At 36.5% G+C, this 20,333-nt stretch overlaps 1 protein-coding gene across 1 annotated transcript in view; it reads right to left on the minus strand.

Moving 5' to 3' along the window:
- Positions 1 to 20,333, minus strand: part of VPS13B (vacuolar protein sorting 13 homolog B) — a gene marked incomplete at both ends in the record, with an annotated part of 421,628 nt that overhangs the window by 320,660 nt on the left and 80,635 nt on the right. The window contains one exon of the mRNA XM_079533473.1: positions 12,540 to 12,724. Within this exon, the coding sequence (XP_079389599.1) occupies positions 12,540 to 12,724 (185 nt within the window). The remainder of the gene's footprint in view (positions 1 to 12,539; positions 12,725 to 20,333) is intronic.

Consider the following 20,333-nt stretch of genomic DNA (forward strand, 5'->3'; position numbering starts at 1 on the left):
TAAGTCCCCCGAATGGAATACAAAGTTACCTGGTGAAACCAGGAGCGACGAGAGCTGTACCAAGAAGCAATCATGAGCTTTCAACAAAAGTGCAAATGCTGCCACATCAGTGCCTCAAAGGTTTATTTTAAAGCTTAGTCAATCTAAAAAGAGAAGACAAATGTCTGTAGATTCCTACTGTCTCTGAAGCGATCTGGGTTTGCTGATGCACACTCTGTATTTTTAGATGCAATTTCTTAAGACTATGTCTGGAATAGCACAGATCCCCCCTGCAAACTACACATTACGACAATTTCACAGTGTTTGTAAAGCTGTTGAATACATGTAAAAGCTTGGCTTCTTTAGAAGTTAAGTGGGACTAAACGAATTTTGAAAAAATATTGAGTACAATAGATACATAGCAGGTGTTTTACACTGTATGCCCTACAGTTCTAAACCTGCCAGTCAAATGCTTACTGCCAACAATGCACTAATTATAAGCGAAATACAATTGGACATAACTACTTCCAATAGCAAATACTCACTGTCAAGCCCTCCCCAAAAGTTCTGGGAAGCATGAAAGAGAGCAACTGGTCTAAGAAAAAAAAAAAATCTCTATTCCTGATTGTTTGATTTGTAACAAATCATAACAAAGAACTTATTTCCCTTTGTTATACTCAGGTTGGAGAAAAATGAGAAGATTTTGTTCTGTCCTGGCAAGCAGGACTGCTATTCGTCACCATTCAAGTGGACAAAAAAGGACTGAGAGCAAATCACAGTAGTAGGTTCATGTGATCTCCAAAGGTATCTGAGAAATATTTATTTTATTCCTAACTTCAGTCATCCTTTCAAAATCACTTTCCCAACAAGCAAAGAATATAATCAGGTTCTTTTAATTTAACTTCTCCTGTCATTGATGCCTGCTGCAGATGGATGGATGACCAGTGATTTTCTTACCAATAAGAAATCTAAGTATTTTTAAAAAGAGCGCAATCCTGTATAACAAAATTTATCTGAGATATGTTGATGCACGTAACCCACTCTGAAAGTAATTCTATAGAAACTACAGCAGAGAAAACAGTAACACTATTTGATTGAGCAAATTCTCAGCTTCAAAACACTAATTTTCAACACAGACACCACCATTAGCTATGTATTTTCACCAGCAATGAGCAAAAGACTACATGCTGTACTCATAACAATCTGCACCAGTGGAGGTGACCCACTGCCACCGTTGTCAATGCTGAAACGCACCACACTTTGCATAACTATATCCACCGTCTGGTCTCCATAAATATTCAGCAAGCATCAGTGAATGTCAATGGGTGTAATGCCTATGAGTTGTGCCAGGATAGGTTCAAGTTGGATATTAGGAAAAATTTCTTCTCAGAAAGAATGGTGAGGTATTGGAACAGGCTGCTCAGGAAGGCTGTGTAGTCATCATCCCTGGAGGTTTTCAAGAAAGGCGTAGATAGTGCACTAAGTGACACTGCCTGGAGCAGTCACAGGCTTGGGTTGATGGCTGGACTAGATGATCTGAGTAATCTTTCCAATCTTAATAATTCTATGACTTTTTCCCCCATATGGAGGAATTCAATTCCACTCCCTTTGCTTCATATATCCTTCTGTCAGATGCCATTTTGACAGACTACCCTCTTGCTGACATCTGTCACACAGCAACAGAATTGGAATATTTGTGGGAAGGTTCAACTTTTAACTGCCATACCACCACCATCCACCTCTCATGCCATGGGTCAACATAAAACACATAGAACAGGAGGCATTACTTTTGGAGTAGCCCTCATACATAAGGAGGGAATCAGAATTCATTATATTCTTTCTATAGACAAAATATCAGAGAATATAAATTCAGAAAGCTGAGTGATATGACAATCACCTTTATTTGGAGCACAATTTTTTGCCACAAACTGAAATCAAAAGACACCAGATAGCTTATGAGTAAAATCCACTGAGCTCAACCAAATTGGTTGAAACAGTACAAGGTATTTTTCAGGAAGCATTATCTTGAAGACGGATATGAAAAGTCCTCTGGAAGATGGATAGTACTGGAAACCTCAAGTATTCCTTGACTTCTCCTCCCACCCCCCAAAAAAAATCCTCAGCTCAGCAGAGAAGTCAAAGTTGCTCTAGTGTAAGAGCTGATGGTCATAACATCTGCTGTTTTTCAGAGTGGCCCTTCTAGTTGGACTCCTCTCACCACATACATTGCTACTGCTGGACAACTACCTTACTTTTGACTTGGGATAAGACTTCATCACCTTAAACTAGATGATCATTGAAGGATTCTTCCAACTGAACTATTCTAAGATTTATTTCTACATAAGCTATTTTCTGAGAGAAGAACTGGGAACAGAGGTGTGAAGAGTATAAGGTGCAGAAGAGGTGCAGAGGTATTAGTTTTATTTTTATTTTTAATATACCAAATATAGCCAATGAGGATTCTTAATTCCAGTTGTTCTATTGCTGCACATAGTTCTACACCATTTCTTCCCACCTTTCTACTTCTCAGACAGAACTGGAGGTTTTTAGAAGACCACTATTTGAAAACTGACTGTTATACAACATTGTCTTGAGGTTAATTAAAATATACTAACAATAAATTCAACTTTTCAGTCCAATTTGTATTGCTTTGAGATACATGACTATGCTTCTTAATTCAGTTCTTTCCCTCAGTAAATGGCAAATTAAATTTGCTACAAGAAATCAAGAAAGATCAAATGAACTGTAAACAAGTTTGCTGTTGTTAATCAGGAAAAGAGGCAACGCAAAAGAGAAAAGGAAGATGAGAACAAAAATGTCCCATTAAGAAGAAAAGGGTTGAATGGGATCAGACATAAAAGAAGGAAAAGATAAAGAATGAGGTGCAGCAACAAATTTGGGTGTAAAAGATAGGAGAAATGAGTATAAGGAGGTGTAATATCTGGACTTGTTTAATATGTTACTCTCAAACCAAATAAAAATTGCCAGAAGATGATGGTGAAAAAGTTAAAAAAGAAAGTGAAAAATAAAACACATTTGTTTGATCTTTATCGATACCAGCCTTATGATGTAATCTCAACAGGAAGAAACTAAGCTCAGGCTGGGGACCATGCTTATTTAGATGATCTCCAACTAAAACAAAGGTGTTTCTGGAAATAGCTCTGATTACTTTCTCTGAGTGAATGTCTGCCTTGGTTCCAAAGTATGCTTTGGAGGATGGTAAGAAGATGTAGGAGCTCTTACTTTGCATAAGTCAAAGCTCCAAAACCTCAGAAGCTGAAACTGTGGTCATACACAGAATTCTGACACTTTCTCAGAATCTGTGCTTTTAATTATCATATCACATTCAGTATGATATGCATCTTTATTCATGAGAAAAAAAGTACAACAGTAAAAAAAAAAAAAACAAGGAATGTTCTCCTGTGCTTCTGTAATACTTCAAAGTGGGATCAAAGTAGTTACATCTGCTGTGCCATATTTAATTTTGCTATAATTCTTCACTCAGATTTTCACATTACAAACTAAGAAGGTGCTTTCACTGTATGCTGTTCAATGGCACAGTAATAGAACATCCTCCTTTCTTTATTCCTCTCTAATTTCCCTCCAAATACAAATCAAAACTAATGTTTGATTAAATGTTCATCTTAAAATTCTTTTACTTGCAGTGGTTTCTTATGAACCTATGCTTCCCTAATTTTTTCTGCCTAATTTTATCTGTTTTTTTATGCTACCATGCATTTGCATTACTGGTAAACTACAGCGGGCTTTTTTTTTTTTTTTTGGGGGGGGGGGGGGGGGGGGTGTTTTGTTTGTTTGTTTGTTTTTGCGCAATAGAAATAGAATTTTTACTGAAAGGAATCACCCACCTTTGCAGACGTAACAGTATAACCTAAATAATTTACAGTCAAAGCACCGCTCTAATTGTAGATTGCTACCTTCCAGTAAAAATGTGTTTCTGTCCTCCATTAGAGAGCCAGAGAACATTCTAGTTTACATTGCTTGCAATCCTATTTCCTTTACTTGACAGTCCTTAAAAATGGCTTATCACATTATGGCAACATTTGCTGAAAATTCCTCTCAGAATAGGAACACTTCTAATAGCTAATAGACACTTCTAATAGCTCAGAAGAAAACTCCTGGGAACAGAAGACACTATTATAAATACCTGTGTTATTTAACTGCTTAATTTTCTTCAACATTAACTAATTACACATACCTTGCAATTGATTTTATTCTATAAGTATGAAGTAGACTAGACATGCAGAAACAAATAAATTCCTTATTGCAAGGGACACAATAACCACTTCATAGTCTGCAATTCAACTGTTTAACAATTCTCCTAAAAATAGCCTACTACAAAGAGTATCATCTTGAACATCTACACAACTAAAAAGCTAGGATTTGCTTCTTTAATCTCTAGGTTTAAAAACAATCACTAATCACACACGGCTTTTAAAAAAGCCTGATGTAATACAATACGTCATCTGAGGGTTCAGACCAACAACAAATACTGCAATATGTAATACTCTGGTATCTCATTATGGAGACAAGAGCACCACTTTCCTTGCCATCTTAGTTTGTCAGAAACTAAGAAGAGAAAAAAACTAAGAAAGAAAAAAAAAAAAAACACTCCCACAACGAGGTCACATAATATTGGAAATTATTTTCAATGTCAATTAACTAGAGCTCATTACACGAAAGTAATTCTACAGTACTCTTCTTTAGTTTCTTTAGTTCTGTACTTTCTGCTTTTTTTAATTTTTTTCCCCCTTTCACATTCTGTAGTAATTCAGTCCATTCAAAATCATCTTTGCTGACAGTTGGGTTTGTTCAGGTTTTTGGGCCTGTTTAGCTTGGAGAAGAGAAGGCTCCAGGGAGTCTTCACTGCAGCCTTCAAGAACTTGAAGGGAGCTTACAACCAGGAGGGGGACTGACTTTTTACATGGTCTAATAGTGATAGGACAAGGGGGAATGGCTTTTAACTGAGAGCGCGGTAATTCAGATCAAATGTCAGGAAGAGTTTTTACTCAGAGGGTGGTGAGGTAGTAGATGCCCCATCTCTGGAGGTGTCTAAGGGCGGGTTGACGAGGCCCTGGGCAGTGTAATCTGTGGAGTAGTAATCCTGGCCACTGGGAGAAGGAGGGGGTTGGAACTAGATAACTTTAAGTTCCCCTCCAAACTAAGACATTCTCTGACTGTATGATATTTCTTCCATCAACAAGGTCAAAACCCCAATCAGTCATTACTTCCTAAACTGCAAAATTTCTCTATGATAATAAAGAAGATTATTACAAGATGTTCAAACTTCTTTTAATGCTATGTAAGAATCAAAGTATTTTTTATTAAATGTAGTGCTTTAATGGTAAAAAAAAAAATCTGTTCTTATGCAAACAACTTTATAATGTCCCTTGTGACCTCAGTTTTTCTGATGTACATTTGTCTTTTTTTTTTCCCCAGGGGAAAAAAAATTTGCTTTTGTTTTTCAGAAAAGCAGTGCTCATTATAGCAGTCATATATGAGTCAGGTCAACCTCTTTTCAAAAGGTGGGCACCAAAAAATACTACTGCACCATTCTCCTTCATTCAGTAACAGTCACTGATGGCTTCCTAGCTGACCCTAAATTTGGCACCAGCTTCTTTGGTCTTCCTTTAAAAAAAGAATCCTTCCTCCTGTTAACTCTGAAACTTTGGCACACATTTGCTCTGTGCTCATCTCAGAAATTTTCCAGTTCCTATTATGCAGGAGATTCACAAACCATTACGCTTTTTTCATTCTTCTTCTAACAAGCTGTGTTGCAAGATCTTCCTCAGCATGTTAAATTGCTCTTATAAAAGAAACTACTTCACACTCCTTGTAGGGAGAGTTATTCACCTGACGTACACAGCAGCTAAAGCAAGGCAAAAAAGCAGCCTTACTTCCCTGCTGTCCAAACACACCTTTCTTAATAAAACATGAAATAACAAAGTTAACAGCTGAGCAAACAAAACAGGTGCTCTCCATTACAGCTTCAATTACTATTTGTGCAAATAAACTACAGACTCTAGTGGAAGGGCACTATTTATAGCTCTAGACTTAGGTGTCTTGTTTTTGGTAGCCCACCAACACACCAAGCAAGAATTTGCTGTTAATTCCAAAAAAACACAATGCTCTACTGCAATTCAGAAACATAATTCAACTTAGAAAGTTTATATATGTTTACATGCATATAGATTTCATGCATGTATTCCTTTCACAACTTAGTGATTTTTTTCCTCGACTGTGCTATTGACATTCTGCATATGTTCACTTTAACCGTAACAGACGTTTTAAAAGTCTCAAGTGATTTTTATTGTTAGATTCTTTAGCAAGACATTACAGATAAAAGTTAGGCACGAATGCCTTGATTACTCATATCAATATGCAATATCAAATCAGAACGCTGTGAATTTTTATCTTCATAGCAAAGAAGTGCACACAAATTATATAAGAAAAACACAAGAAGTAATTACAATTATACATTTTTGTGCTTGCTTCATATGTCAGTTCTCAGGCCACACAATCTTTATTTCAAGCAGATTTTTAATAAGAAGAATAAGAAGAATTAAGAATTCTTATTAAGAAGATACTAATGCTAAAGACCACTGATTACAAACTGAAGTGATGCCATGTCCCATCTACCCCATTTTCAGGTTAAGTCAGTTCAAGACTTAAGAATATTACTGAAAATGTCTACTGTAAAAGGAAAGAAGAGTGTGTACAATTGTACCACCGTTCTGTGTGTTAAAATAAAGAATTGTGCTTGGTTTGGTTATCGACACTGTATATATATCTGAATGCTAATATATCAGTGCTAATCTCCAGACTTTCATAGCAATATGTAAAATTGTATAATTGTATAAAAATATACATTTTATACACTTAGACAATTACATAAGTATTAACATACTGCAGGCATAAGACTACATGAAGGATAAGGACAGGCAAATACAGTCACCCATACAAGACAGCAAACAGTTTATACTGTGCAACTTTCATACACTTGTGTCCTGCCACATTCAAGCTATTACTTAAGAGAAGGCACTCTTTCATTTTAAACAGAAAGTTGAAGACATGCAGTTCACAAAATGAGTCCCCAAATGTGGAACAAACAAAGATTAAATGCCATTACGAGGAAGCAATTAGAGCTTAACAGCCTACATTAGGTTTTTATTCTAGGCTTTCGTTGGGTTTTGGGGTTTGGTGGTGAGGGAGAGGGGTAAGAGGAAAAATGCAGTTTTAAAATCAAGGGGTATTAGAAAAGCAAGTCACTTATTTGAGTCTTTTTCCTAAGTGGTTAAAAGAACTATGCAGCAGCTCCACAACCCCTTTTTATATGTACACCTGGGAAGAATACTGAATCCTGTTACTTTCCTCAGTGTTACCCTGATGTGGTTTAGACCAGATGTTTAAATGTTACAGTATGTACATTTTCTTCTCTTCTTCCAAGGCAAAAGCAAAATAAGAGGAATATTTGACTTCACTCCACAAGAGACCTATTTAATAGTTTGGCGGTTATGTAAGTAAAGGTAGCTTGGCTAAGTCAATGTTGACGACATACAGAACGACATGATCCTAATGAGTTGGAAAATATTGGCTCTCATGAGATTCAACCAGATGCTACTGCGCTGAGAAAGCTACTGTATTATTGAATTTCATTTTTATGAGGTAAAATTTATTATTCAACCATTAAGGTATCCCACATGAAATCTTGCATAAAATAGTTTTACAGTTACTTTCTGGAAAGTAGATTTTATTTTAACTTTAAGACATCATTTACATGAGGGATTCAAATGCCTATTTGATCACCTTCAATAGAGAAATGTAAGGTCTGCAAGCAATTTTCCCAAAAATACCAGATTAATAGAACCGAACTGTCAACAAAATAATGAACTACCTGAACAGGACAAGGAAAAAGTGGTAGCAAGTTCCAGTTTTCCAGAGTAAACTAAAGCCATGTGTGACTGTGTGTATGTTTTTTTGGCAGGCTGAAATGGTTAGAAACTGAGTGCTTCGGGTACACTAACTAACAAATGAGAAAATGCATGATGAAATTACTCCAAAGGATTAATTATGCTCAACTTCTAAAAGAGTGTGATAATATTTACCAAAGTTGTAGTATTTTGCATAATCATTCTTGAAAAATATAAAATAGTAAAAAAAACTTATTAGCATCATTAATAAATCCACTTGTAGAAAACACAGAAAGCACAATGTATTTTGTATTTGTGTTTCTTTTTACATGCAGAGTGGACAAAATGGAAAATAGGGATGTTTCTCAAGCATGAGCAAGTATAAGTAACGTACTATTTTAACTACCACATCAACATTCTATTGTGCTTATACAGGGAAAGAATTATAAAAATAGCTTGGGTAAACAAAATAAACTAATCCTCAATGAGTTATGTCCAAATTGAAGACAAAAAAATTCATTGCTTTCAAAATTCCACTAAATAGCTAGGGATATCCATACATTCCAAGTCAGTTGTAATGATAAATCTGCCTAATGCAGAATTATATTGTTTCAAGGTAGGTATGGCACAACGCTTATGCACAACACTTATGCACAGGGTAGCATTACAATAATTACTAACATAAAAAACACACACCTTTAAGTACTCGCATTAATTTATGCTCCACACATTCTGGCAGTCTACAGCCTGTGTCATTTTAGTGGTAGCTTTAAGATAACAAGCCGTATTAATGTAAGAAACCAAAATACACACATTTGCTTTTAAGACTTCAAAACTCATTTTTTCAGCCTCCTTTGTTTTTGACAAGTTAATCAAAAGAAACTGATGAACTCTAAATTCAAAAGTCTACCTGATGAAGGCATGATATCTAACAACCAACAACTCCAAAATACTTGAGGAAAGTGATTTTCTCCTGATTGATGAAAGTTTCTGGAAAACAGAGCAAACAATTTTATCTTATTATATTCCTTGAATCTACTTGCACGAAGAACTGCATACTGAAGTGTTTGAGAGTTTTTTCTGAATCACTACATGACCTTCATCCTAAGCTAGTTTGGAGGAAGTTGTGGAGCCAAAAAATATCACTGAAGTAACCACAGCACCAAACATCACATACCAGCTTTAACTTCTATCTTCTATGTTTCTGGGAATACACAGTGCAGACGTACCTTTTGAAGTTGCATCCAGAGTATCTTTCAGCAGTTATCCCAGCAGACAGATTCCCAGAGCATGCCTCCAAAGCATGCCTGAGACTCTCAGGAGCATGTCAAAAGGCCAACAGACACATGCTCTTCTTTGATATATTCGCCTCCTCCTGCAATTCATGCATCTATACTTGTCTACTAATTTTTGAACTCTTTGACTTTCACTGGCTTTCTACTTTAACTGTTCATTCAACACAAGTAGTAAACACAGATATAGGCAGTTGCAAAAAAAAAAAAAAAAGTAAAAAAATGGCAAGCATTTGAGATCTAGCTATGTGACAGAAACAAAGAAAATATAAAAGAAAAAAAGATTAAATCTCATATCTTCGAAACTGGTAGATCAGATTGGAAGGATAAAACACACCTTGTCTTGGAAGGCAAGTCTGCTCATAAGGATAAAAAAGCAAGGTGGTGTACTGCAAATCAAAGAGTAAAATCTGGTTGCCCAAATGATAAGGCAGGCTTGCTGGCAGTCTCCTGATCATTCAAAATAAGACAAGAAACTAAATATGTCCCTTCTTTCTCAGAGTAAAGTCATGTCTGGTTGCTTTTTATTTATTTTTAGCAGGCGAATAAGAACCTCAAGATAGACAAAGCTGTTTGCCCTACTACTTGTGACTGAAACTAACAAATTGCTTTTTGAAGTTGGAAAATGTAAAAGATAGAATATAATTTGGGCAACACTAATCATGAAACACAGATTATGATTCCCAAATAATCCACTGCCCAGCTACTCCTAGATCCACCACAGGGGCCATCAGTCCATTAAATGCCTATCTGCACAAGCCTAGAAGAGCCCATTGGTGCTGTCTACGAGTGTTCCAAGTGCCCATGATCTGTTCAGGTAGCCATACACACATGCAAGTGTACTCTATCACCTGGCATTATCAATAATAACTTGTATACATCATCTTTGAAACTGTCCATCAAACATTTGCATGCAGCTGTGAAATTCTGCCTTAGCCTCCTCTCCAGTGTGCTATCTAAACTTTGCTCCTTCAACCACTTTCAATGGAAACACATGTAAAGACCCAGTAGGTCTCAATAGCCCTCCAAACCTCTCCTTTTTTTTTTTTTTTTTATAGCCCCTCTAAAACAGGGAGCCACCAAACCAGGTGCTCACTGCAGGTTCAGCCTCACCACAAAAGGAAGTATCAGTAATCCTTGAGATGGATTTCTGATCACCAAAAATGAGGCAAAGCCTAAATCTTGCCTCTGAAAGGAAGACATAGAAAAATAAAAATCAGTCAGATATTTAACATCAATTTAAGACTACAATGCTGAGAAAAATAATAAATTACTATAAGGTTACAGATGTTAGGTATATAAAGATGAGGAGTAACTGTGATGAGTTAACTGGATACTACGGAAACACTGAGTACCTAGTCAAAGGCTTTAACTACAGTACAAATAGGAAAAAAGTTCAAAATTCACTCAACTGCAGTTTTGTGTTGGGGAAGCTAAGATGAATGTTAGTATATCAGTATCAGTGATTAATAGCTGTGCCTTTTTAAATATTTTTTTAAAATCCCAATAATATGTTCTTTCTTGCTATGCTACTTTCATAGTTATTAAAAAACTCAGCCAAAAAAAAAAATTCAAGTTCCCCACATAATTACAGACACCCACACATATACAGATGCTACCATTAAAGTATATGCAATCCACCTCTAAGTATAAGCACTATTTACAAAGCATGATCTTAATTTTTTTCCAAATGTATTCCAACATAATGTTGTAGACTTACAGAATGAAACAAGCTGAAGGTTACAGCAAATTGGCAGACAAATCATTTCACTGCTTTGAGTTCAAAACTCTTTTCATCTATTTAATGTGAATTAGAACTACAGGAACATATAATTTATTAGGACAAGCACTAAGCCACAATAAGAGAAGATCAAAACAAGTATAGCATGCTGTTCGTTCACTTTAAGTACTTAAAATTTGTGCTCCAGATTTCTAATAAATGAATTTGCAGAATAGGGTAGTTGTATTACAGTTCTCCAGACTGGAGGACAGAAACTATACTAAATGATAAAACAAGTTACTTCAAAAGTGCAAACCCTAAGGCCACCTAATTGATCATATGATGCATTTTCACATCCAGCTGGAGAGTAGATTTTAAACCTACTACCTTCAGAAGTAATGGTACTTGAAAGTAAAACCCCACAATCTCATCCTTTTGTGATTACACGTAAACAAGGAATGAAAAGAATCAATGAGACTTTTCAGAAAGTAGAAAAAAACTAAACATTTCTTAAAAGTCCTTATTCACAATTATTCCAAGAGTTGTACAAAAATGTGGGCAATGTCATATCAGTAATGACATCTAAATACAAGAGCCTTTCCCAGTTTTCAAAGATGAAACGTAATCTCTTTATTAGCACCCTCCTGGCTCCGTTTTTAAATCCTTTACTTCTAGTACCAGCAGATAATCTTGGATAAAGTCTTAAAAAACAGTATTTAAATTAATACACCAACATTAATGAAATAGTTTTGCACACAGGACAAGAGAAAGAAGGACAGGAAAAGTAAATCTTTTCTTTTCCTAACTTTAGCCATAACGAATAAATTCATTCAGGGAAACAAGCGAGAAGTATATGCCAATATTTAACACACTGAGAAAATACCAATACTACAGTGACCACAATTAGCAAAATACCAAATGCAGTCAATCTGAAGAAGCCCCAATTTATTTACGAGCTAGATAATGCAGACCTAGATTCATTAAAACTGTTACACGCAGACAATGAATGCAGGTGATAGTCTCGGCATTTTATCAGTAAGGACAATTTCTTCCTGAAATCCCTGGATATTTTCTAAAGGAATGATAGGTAGCAAATTTCATTATTTGCATCATCACCTCTGAGACTCATATGTCTTTAGCTGTTTCACAACAGAAACATTTATTTGTGGAACTAAATGAAAAACATATGCAGATCTTTAAAAAAAAAAAATCAACTTCTATTCACCACTGATTAATAAAGCCTTTAATAATCCAGTATTTTTTATTTTATCCAACAGCTTCACCTCAAAATGATCTTAAGTTACAACATTATACCATATAAGGTAGAAAGGGTGGATGTTTTAGATGAGGGAATTATGGAAAAATTATCGTATATGGGAAAATTAAATGTATCCAGAATTTGGTGCCAAGGAGTGAAGCTCAGAGGCTTAGCTTACATCCTGGATTCCAAGCATTAGCTATAAATACTCACATACACACAAAAAACATTCTGTATGTTAACTGCTTTATGTAAAAACCTGGATTTAAAGGATATAGTTGCATACACATTTGCTAACAGTTCTCCATACCACAATCAAGATATTAGTCTGACATACTTGACCAAAAGCATCACATATTTACCTGAAGACTGGAAAACTTCATTCAGTAAAGCTTCATTGATGGCCACAGAACTGACATTTCCAACAGGATGACACCAGCTCTGATAAATAGTTTGGAGGAGAAGGGTTTGAGCTCTAGTTGCTTGAATTGTCAAATTTGGAAGTTCAAATATGCATTCTGTTAGTGGGACATGAGCTCTCTTGGTCCTGTTTAAAATATTGAGAGAAAAAAAATCCTTAGTTTGATGCAGAAGAATAACAATTCAAAAGCTGAATTATAGAATAGCAGACTATGAGCAATTAAATCTATAGAGACAATAATGTGACTATTAAAATTCCATCTCGAAAGAGCTTATTCCACGTACACTGAAATTCACTCAATATAGGAGTTCCGTTAAATACTTTAACTTTACATCATCCTATAAAATGTGAGATAAAATAACTATTTTTATTTAATTAACTCTTTGTTTTAAAATACTGAAATAAAAGCACATCAGCAAAATAAAAGGTACTCAAAATCATGCAAATTACTAAAAATATCTGTTCAAAGCTTTATAGGAAATAAGTTTATTTCAAAGCTTACTGTGAATTAGTAAACAAAATATTTCTAGTGATACAAAAACCTATATAGACAATAATCAACCTATACAGACAAAAATTATACAATTAAGTACAAAACAAAAATCCACGTTTACCTCCATATTCCATAGTTAGCTGACATACTAGATTCACTAGAAGTTTCCATATAGGTTCTAATATTTTTCAATCCTTTTAAATTTATAACCTAGTAGGAAGCTTCAGGGCACTAGCAGAGCAGGTCAAGCTAAAGGACATTCTTTCTGGAAATAAATTCTTCTGTGACATCATAGCCCAGTACCAAAAGGAGGGCTCTTAATAACTACATAGAAGTAACTTACCTTTTCTTCCTCATACTTATATTATTACCCTTATTATTTATGCAATTATCCTACATTCGAAAACTACAAGGGTTCATAGAATCACAGAACGGCCAGGGTTGGAAGAGATCTCAAGATCATGCATTTCCAACCCCCGTCACTTGCAGGGCCGCCAACTTCCACGTTTAATACTAAACCAGGTTGCCCAGGGCCCCATCCAATCTGGCCTTGAACACCTCCAGGGATGGGGCATCCACAACCTCTCCAGGCAGCCTGTTCCAGCACATCACCAGTCATAGTAAAGAACTTCCCCCTGACATCCGACCTATATCCTCCCTCCTTCAACTTAAAACCATTCCCCCTTATCCTGCTGTTATCTACCCTTTCAAAGAATTGATTCCTCTCCTGTTTACAGGCTCCCTTTAGGTACTGAAAGGCTGCAATGAGGTCACCCTGCAGCTTGCTTTCTTCCAGGCTGAACAAACACAGCTCCCTCAGTCTGTCTTCATAGGGCAGACGCTCTAGTCCCCTGATCATCTTTGGACCCTCTCCAGCATCTCCCTGTCTTTCTCATACTGGAGACTCCAGACCTGGACACAGTACTTCAGATGAGGCCTCACAAGAGTGAGTAGAAGGGGACAATCACCTCCCTGTCCCTGCTGACCACCCCTCTTTTGATGGAGCCCAGGATAACATTGGCCTTCAAAGCTGCAAGGGCACACTGCTGGCTCATGTTAAGTTTTTCATCTATCCAAACCCCCAGGTTCTTCTCCACAGGGCTGCTCTCAAGGACTGCTCCTTCCAGTCTGTGTGGATGCCTGGGATTCCTCCGGCCCAAGTGCAAAACCTTGCACTTTGCTGTGTTGAACTTCACTAGGTTCACACACATGGTTCTTCACTTCCACTCTGGGATCCTTTCCTGAAGCACATTTACAACACTATTATCTTTGTTTGTAATAACCTCCTGCTCCAACACTGAGATCTACTCTTTCAATTTGAGCATTATTTTCTCTAGTGTCCCCAAAATATAATATACAACATACAGATGAGCTTATCTGTATTATAGGAGTCTCCTTTTAAATATTCTGGGTGTACTTTTTAGAGTTCTTCAAAGTATATTAGATATAACTTAAGGTACTGGAACATCTCATAAGAGAAAAGGCCAAGAGAGCTGGGCTAGCTCAGCATTGGAGAAGAGGGAGTTCAGGGAGACCTCATCAGTGTCCATAAACACCTGAAGGGAAATTCCAAGAGGGCATGTGAGGGTTCCTTCCAGTGGTGCCCAGTGCCAGGAAAAGGGGCAGTGGGCACCAACTGTACACAGGGGCTCCCTCTGAGCACCAGGCAGCACTGCTGTGCTGTGCTGGCACAGGTTGCCCAGAGGCTGTGGGGTCTCTTCCTTGGAGATGTTCAGAAGCCACCTGGCTGTGGGCCTGGGCCTCCTGCTCTGGGTGCCCCTGCTGGAGCAGGGGTGGGCCTGATGGCACAGAGGGCTCTGCCAGCCTCAGCCATCCTGGGGTTCTGTGTTTATCTCCACGATCAAGTAATTTAGACACTAAACATTGAAAGCAGGAAAAACATACCAGGAAAACAGTGATGACGCGATTGTGATCTGTTTGGTTTTGGTGTTTTTGTTCACATTAGTCTTAATAGTCCTTATGAACTCACTTTTACCATCTACTCTTTCAGCCCTTCAAGAAGTTCTCAATGCATCAAATGCATAATTACACATTTTAAGCCCGTGCTAATCAGACAGACGATGCAACCCACAGACATCAATGTAAAACACTTTAAGAACTCGGAAATGTGTAAAATTGGGGTGTTTTTTTGTTTGGTTGGGTTTTTTTGTTTTTTTTTTTTTGTTTTGTTTTGTTTTGTTTTTTTGTCAGATAAGACCCGCTTATAAGCAGATCAACCATAAGACCCAGAATTTGTCCAGGTCTCACACCTAACAAGATGGTTATTAATATCAGAATATATGGCGCTTTTTTTGCCTTTTTTTTTTTTCCTTCAATGGCAAAGTTTGGTAAAACTGTTTGAAATGAACTATCAGTCTTTGAAATTCAGAACTCCTGTATTTTGTATCTGCCTTTTAATTTGACAGCCATAAGGATTTTCCTAGAGAACCCAAGCAGATGACACACTGTCTGTGATTACTGCTCACAGTACATCAAAGGAGTACACAATATCCACAGCGCACTAGTTAGAAAACAAGAACTACTCAACAAGACTTAATAGGAGACAAAAGCTGAAAAGTCAAGTAAGTATGTAAAGATGCTGCCCAGTTTAAAAAATAATTTTAAAAAACCTAAAAAGAATCACTTTGATCCAGACAACTGAAGGAAACTTACAACATAACGTACTCTGAAACACTGAGACTGGCCTCCATGGAACACAACTGGCCAAAAAAAAAAAAAAAAAACACAACCACCACTCACTTCAGCTGCTCAGATAAATGCATAACCCCCAGTATAAATGCACTACAGCTTTTTAGTCGCTGAAAGAAAAACTCTGGGCACCATGAAGAACACAGACAAGTATTACTAAACTCATGGGCTTCAGAGAGCTATGACAATAGCAGCATACAATGCAACAGCGGAACAGATTTCACTTTAAAAGTCTGACTATTAATTTCATAGCTACTGTACTGAGCTATATGAAATATAGAAGTTTCACATAAAATATTCCCTAAGGATAACTACAGTGTAGGAAATTTCTTTTAAACAATATGCAAAATTCTAAGCTTTTTGTACTTTAACAATCCCAGAGGAATGAAGTGTACTGTTCCTTTTCAGATAACTTGGGAGAAATAGGAAGCTGAAGAAAATAAATCCTTTTTTATAGAAAAAAATAAAGGCCATAAAGGTGTGGGGAGGGGAAATGTATTGTACCATGTGTGCAGCAAATGTTACTTAAAGGAAATTTTAACTAGACCTGGCTAGTGATGAAAGTACATGTATAATTCAGGATTTATTATGATAGTTTTGAAACACAAATAATGCATTTAAAAGAACTTAACATACAAGTCTGCTACCAGACTGCACCTGTTAATACAGAAAATCCATCATTAATAAGGTACTGAACTAAATTTAACCATAGTTTATGACTCAAGAGATATATTCAAGCAATGAGTGAAAATACAACTATATTTTTTTTTTCTCCAGTAAACTAAACCAGCATTTCAATACTCTATCATTAAATTTGTATTAAGCAACTGAGCACAACTTCTTATCAAAACTCGTTGCCATATTAAAACAGTTATGACACATAGTTGGATTCTAAAGCCGCTACTTAAAGTGCAGGGCAAAATTGTAACAATAGAAATAACTATTTCTCAAATCTTTACACTCAAGAGTTAAGATGCAGTTCTGAACTTACGTCCATTTAACTGAACAGGTTAAAAAACTAGCAATTCTAACACTCTTCTCCAGGGGAAAATAAATCCTAATGTAACTAGCAGGATAGACTACTCATTAAAGCTAAACTTGGACAAATTCCAGAATAAATTTAAGGAAATATGAACAAGCAAGTCTTGCTATGTAGTGGCATGGAGTGAAAATGAATCTGTCCTAATTAAATGATTTTTAAATACACTTTGGTTGTACTCAGTTTGCTGACAAACTGTAATAAAGACTTGCTGAAATATCTGGATGAATCTGCCATACCATTAAAGAAAATAGTTTTCTTCACTGCTTTTGAACGAAACCATGAATTGGTCCTTATCTGCCATGCATAGACACCAATGTTACCAACGCATGTTAAGTTCAAAGGTCTGCTATGAAATATTTTCAGTTTGTAGACTTCAGGAACAGCAACTCATTCCTTTAAAATCAACACCTCCAAATGACTGAAAGAATATAGCGGTGAACAGCTGGCTCCAAAGGTTTATATAGAGTCCCCAATTGCAGAGCTGGAACCTGCAAAATGTTTCCAAAAATTTAATTTTTCTTATTACTCATATCCTGTACGGTAAAAAACTATTAGTTCATTTTTTCCAAAATAACAAAGCCAGTAACCTGCTACTAGGACCCAGCAACTGGGCCTCAAAAGAGCTTGAATGTAATTTAAGCACCTTAAGAATTTCAGTCAGCATTTGTACACCTTTTCTCCTAGGCAAACAGAAATTGGATGTTAGCTTTACATTCAACAGAAACAAAGTTTCACCTACAAACGTGTATTAAATCCATGTTTCTACCTATTCTGATCCTTCATATCAAGAAAATGACAATTTTGATCCTTTTACTTAACATCACTGAAGCAACTCCTATTGAAGAAAGCAAACACCACCAAAACTTTGAAGACAGCACTCAGGCAGAAGAAGAAAGGGAAAGGAATTTAACCACTACTGTTTTGAACTATTTATTTTTTAAATGCAAAACTACTATCACTGTTACAAAAAAAAAAAAAAAAAAAAGCACAAAAAACAGCAATATGATAAAACCACATACACTACCAATACTTTTAATCTTATATTAACCATATATAGTTAATTGTACAAGAGAACCACATCTTATCACCAAATAATTAAACCTACTTTTAAAGACAATTTCAAAAACATCTCCAGAATTCATTCCTTCTAAACTTCTCAGGCTCTACAGGCATCACTAAGGAAGTCAGACCTCTTAGGTCACCTCGTAAGCAGGTGAGACAGCTGCTGTTGCCTTTTGTATCTTATTTGTAGAAAGTACAGCTAGTAGTACAATTCATTACAAGGAAGAAAACAACTACATTGGAAATTTAACTTTTTTAAATGAATAAGCACATTTATGCAAACTTCAAATACAGCAGTGGAAGGGAACAATACACTTCAAAGCTGATTGTTGTCTATATTTTTTTGGGGGGGGGGGGAGGGGCGCTTAGCATCACTTTTGGAATTGAAATTGACAGTGATAAAAAAACTTTGCCAGTGTTAATTCATATATGAACTTCAGAAAGACAGATTTCCTTGAAACAATTATGAAAATAAAAAAAGCAGGCCAAGTGCAAACTTTTTATCTTAGAAAGTGATCAGAGAATTTGCATTCTCAGTTCTCATTACAGCAAGAATATGAACAGAACAATAAAATTCAGCCCTGTACAGCAGAGCAAAAACAAATAGACTATTACAAGAACAACAACAAAAAAAATGATTACTGATATCAAATAAATATATAAGAAGGAAGAAATCTTGCAAAAAAAAAAAAAAATCATTTTGAAGCAAAGAAGCCAGAATCTGGACATGCATATTAGGAACTCGAAACTTTGGTTATTTTTACTCCATTTTTACGTTTTTCTGTTACAGGTGGACATTGAAAGTGATAAGAATAATATTACTTGCTTGTGAAGCAATAAGGAGTTGAGTAGCAGTGACCTCACTGGGATGGTTATTTTGTGATCTGTGAGACACCAGGAGAAAACACTGAAGGCTGCAAGAAAGAACAAAGACCCCTAAAAAAAGCTAGGACAAGGTACTTTTAATTTAGCTAGGCTCAAATACAGCCACATTAAGCATCAGAAGAATACTCAAACCTACTGGATTAAACACTTAAGAGAGAAGGCAAGAAAGCAGTTTACCTCCACTACAAGTTCAGTCATTGGCTAACTACAGGCCTCAAAATGCACAAGATTTTATCTAACTTCATTGACACCACCAAGAAGGGGCTGGGTGTTCAGTCTTATCTATGGACTAAACATAAAGCTTCAACTTTGACAAAGAGCATTTTCTGAATTCCCTAGGATGTCTGAAGGAAAAACAGAACACAAGGGATAAGAAACTCTCCTCACAGAATGCGATCAAGGACTATTATGAAATTTTTTTTTTTTCATTTTATGTACCTATTCCTCCTTTACTTCTCCAAGAAGTCTGCCACTTTTCACTTGAATCAAGGAATCTTATAGTCATTTATGGAAATCAAAGGGATTTTAAAAAGAAGGAGAGGGGATGGAATGAATACGGCATGGTTTAGCTACATTATGTCTAAAGAGATCCAAATATGAAAAATTTGGTACTCATAACTGAGACTGAAAAACCCACATGGAAAAAAAAAACCCCAAAAAGAAGTAGAAAGAAAACCACTTCCTATATGGAACAAGTGGCTTTATGAAGGTGGTACAGAGCGGATTGTACTAGAAGCAGGGCACTCTTACATCAACTACTTGAGCTACACCTGGCCTCTTAGGAAAACTACTTGCCAGTAAAATATTGAAAATATGGATATGGAAATCTGCTAGAACTTAGAGATGCTTTAGCTGGAGATGCAAATAATCAAGACCACCAGATCCACCAAACGAAATCACATAACATTTAAAACTACTATCAATAAACCTCTGAGCAGCAAAGTTACCTAACTGCTAAGAGAAAGAACAAAGTGTTACTTTTTTTGCAGCTTCTTTAAAGCAAGCATCATTGCTTTAGATACTACAATGTAACCAAATCTCAGAACCCGCAGGGGTGGAACAGTTTTGGAAACTGCTTTCCCATAAAGTGGTGCACTGTCCAGACACACCACCTCTCCCCCTTCCTCTCCCCTCTTCCTCCCATTTCCCCCTCCACACGTTCCCAGAAACAGCAGCAACAGCCATTAAATCAATCCTCTAAATCTGCCACATAGAGCCATTTGGTTGTCATTAGCAGGTAAAACAGGGAGCCAGGAGGGCTCAGAAACACGTTGGGTGCTCAGTGAGGAAAGCTGCCACAACAGTCGCTTGCAGGACACGATGGCATAAACCAAGAGCTGGACACGAAAACTGCTGCCATATGACAAGGAGACATGCCTAAACTGCTGTTATCAGGAAAGCAAGAACCACAATGGGCAGCCCTGAGAACAGCAAAGACTTTCATCTTCCTTTCATGCTGCCACAAGTAAAAGCAGTTACTCTCAAAAAAAACCAACTGCTCCAATCTGAGGGAAATTCACTCAACCACTCACCTAATAGCATAG

Source organism: Tetrao urogallus (assembly GCF_951394365.1).
Source record: "Tetrao urogallus genome assembly, chromosome: 3".
Classification (NCBI taxonomy): Eukaryota; Metazoa; Chordata; class Aves; order Galliformes; family Phasianidae; genus Tetrao; species Tetrao urogallus.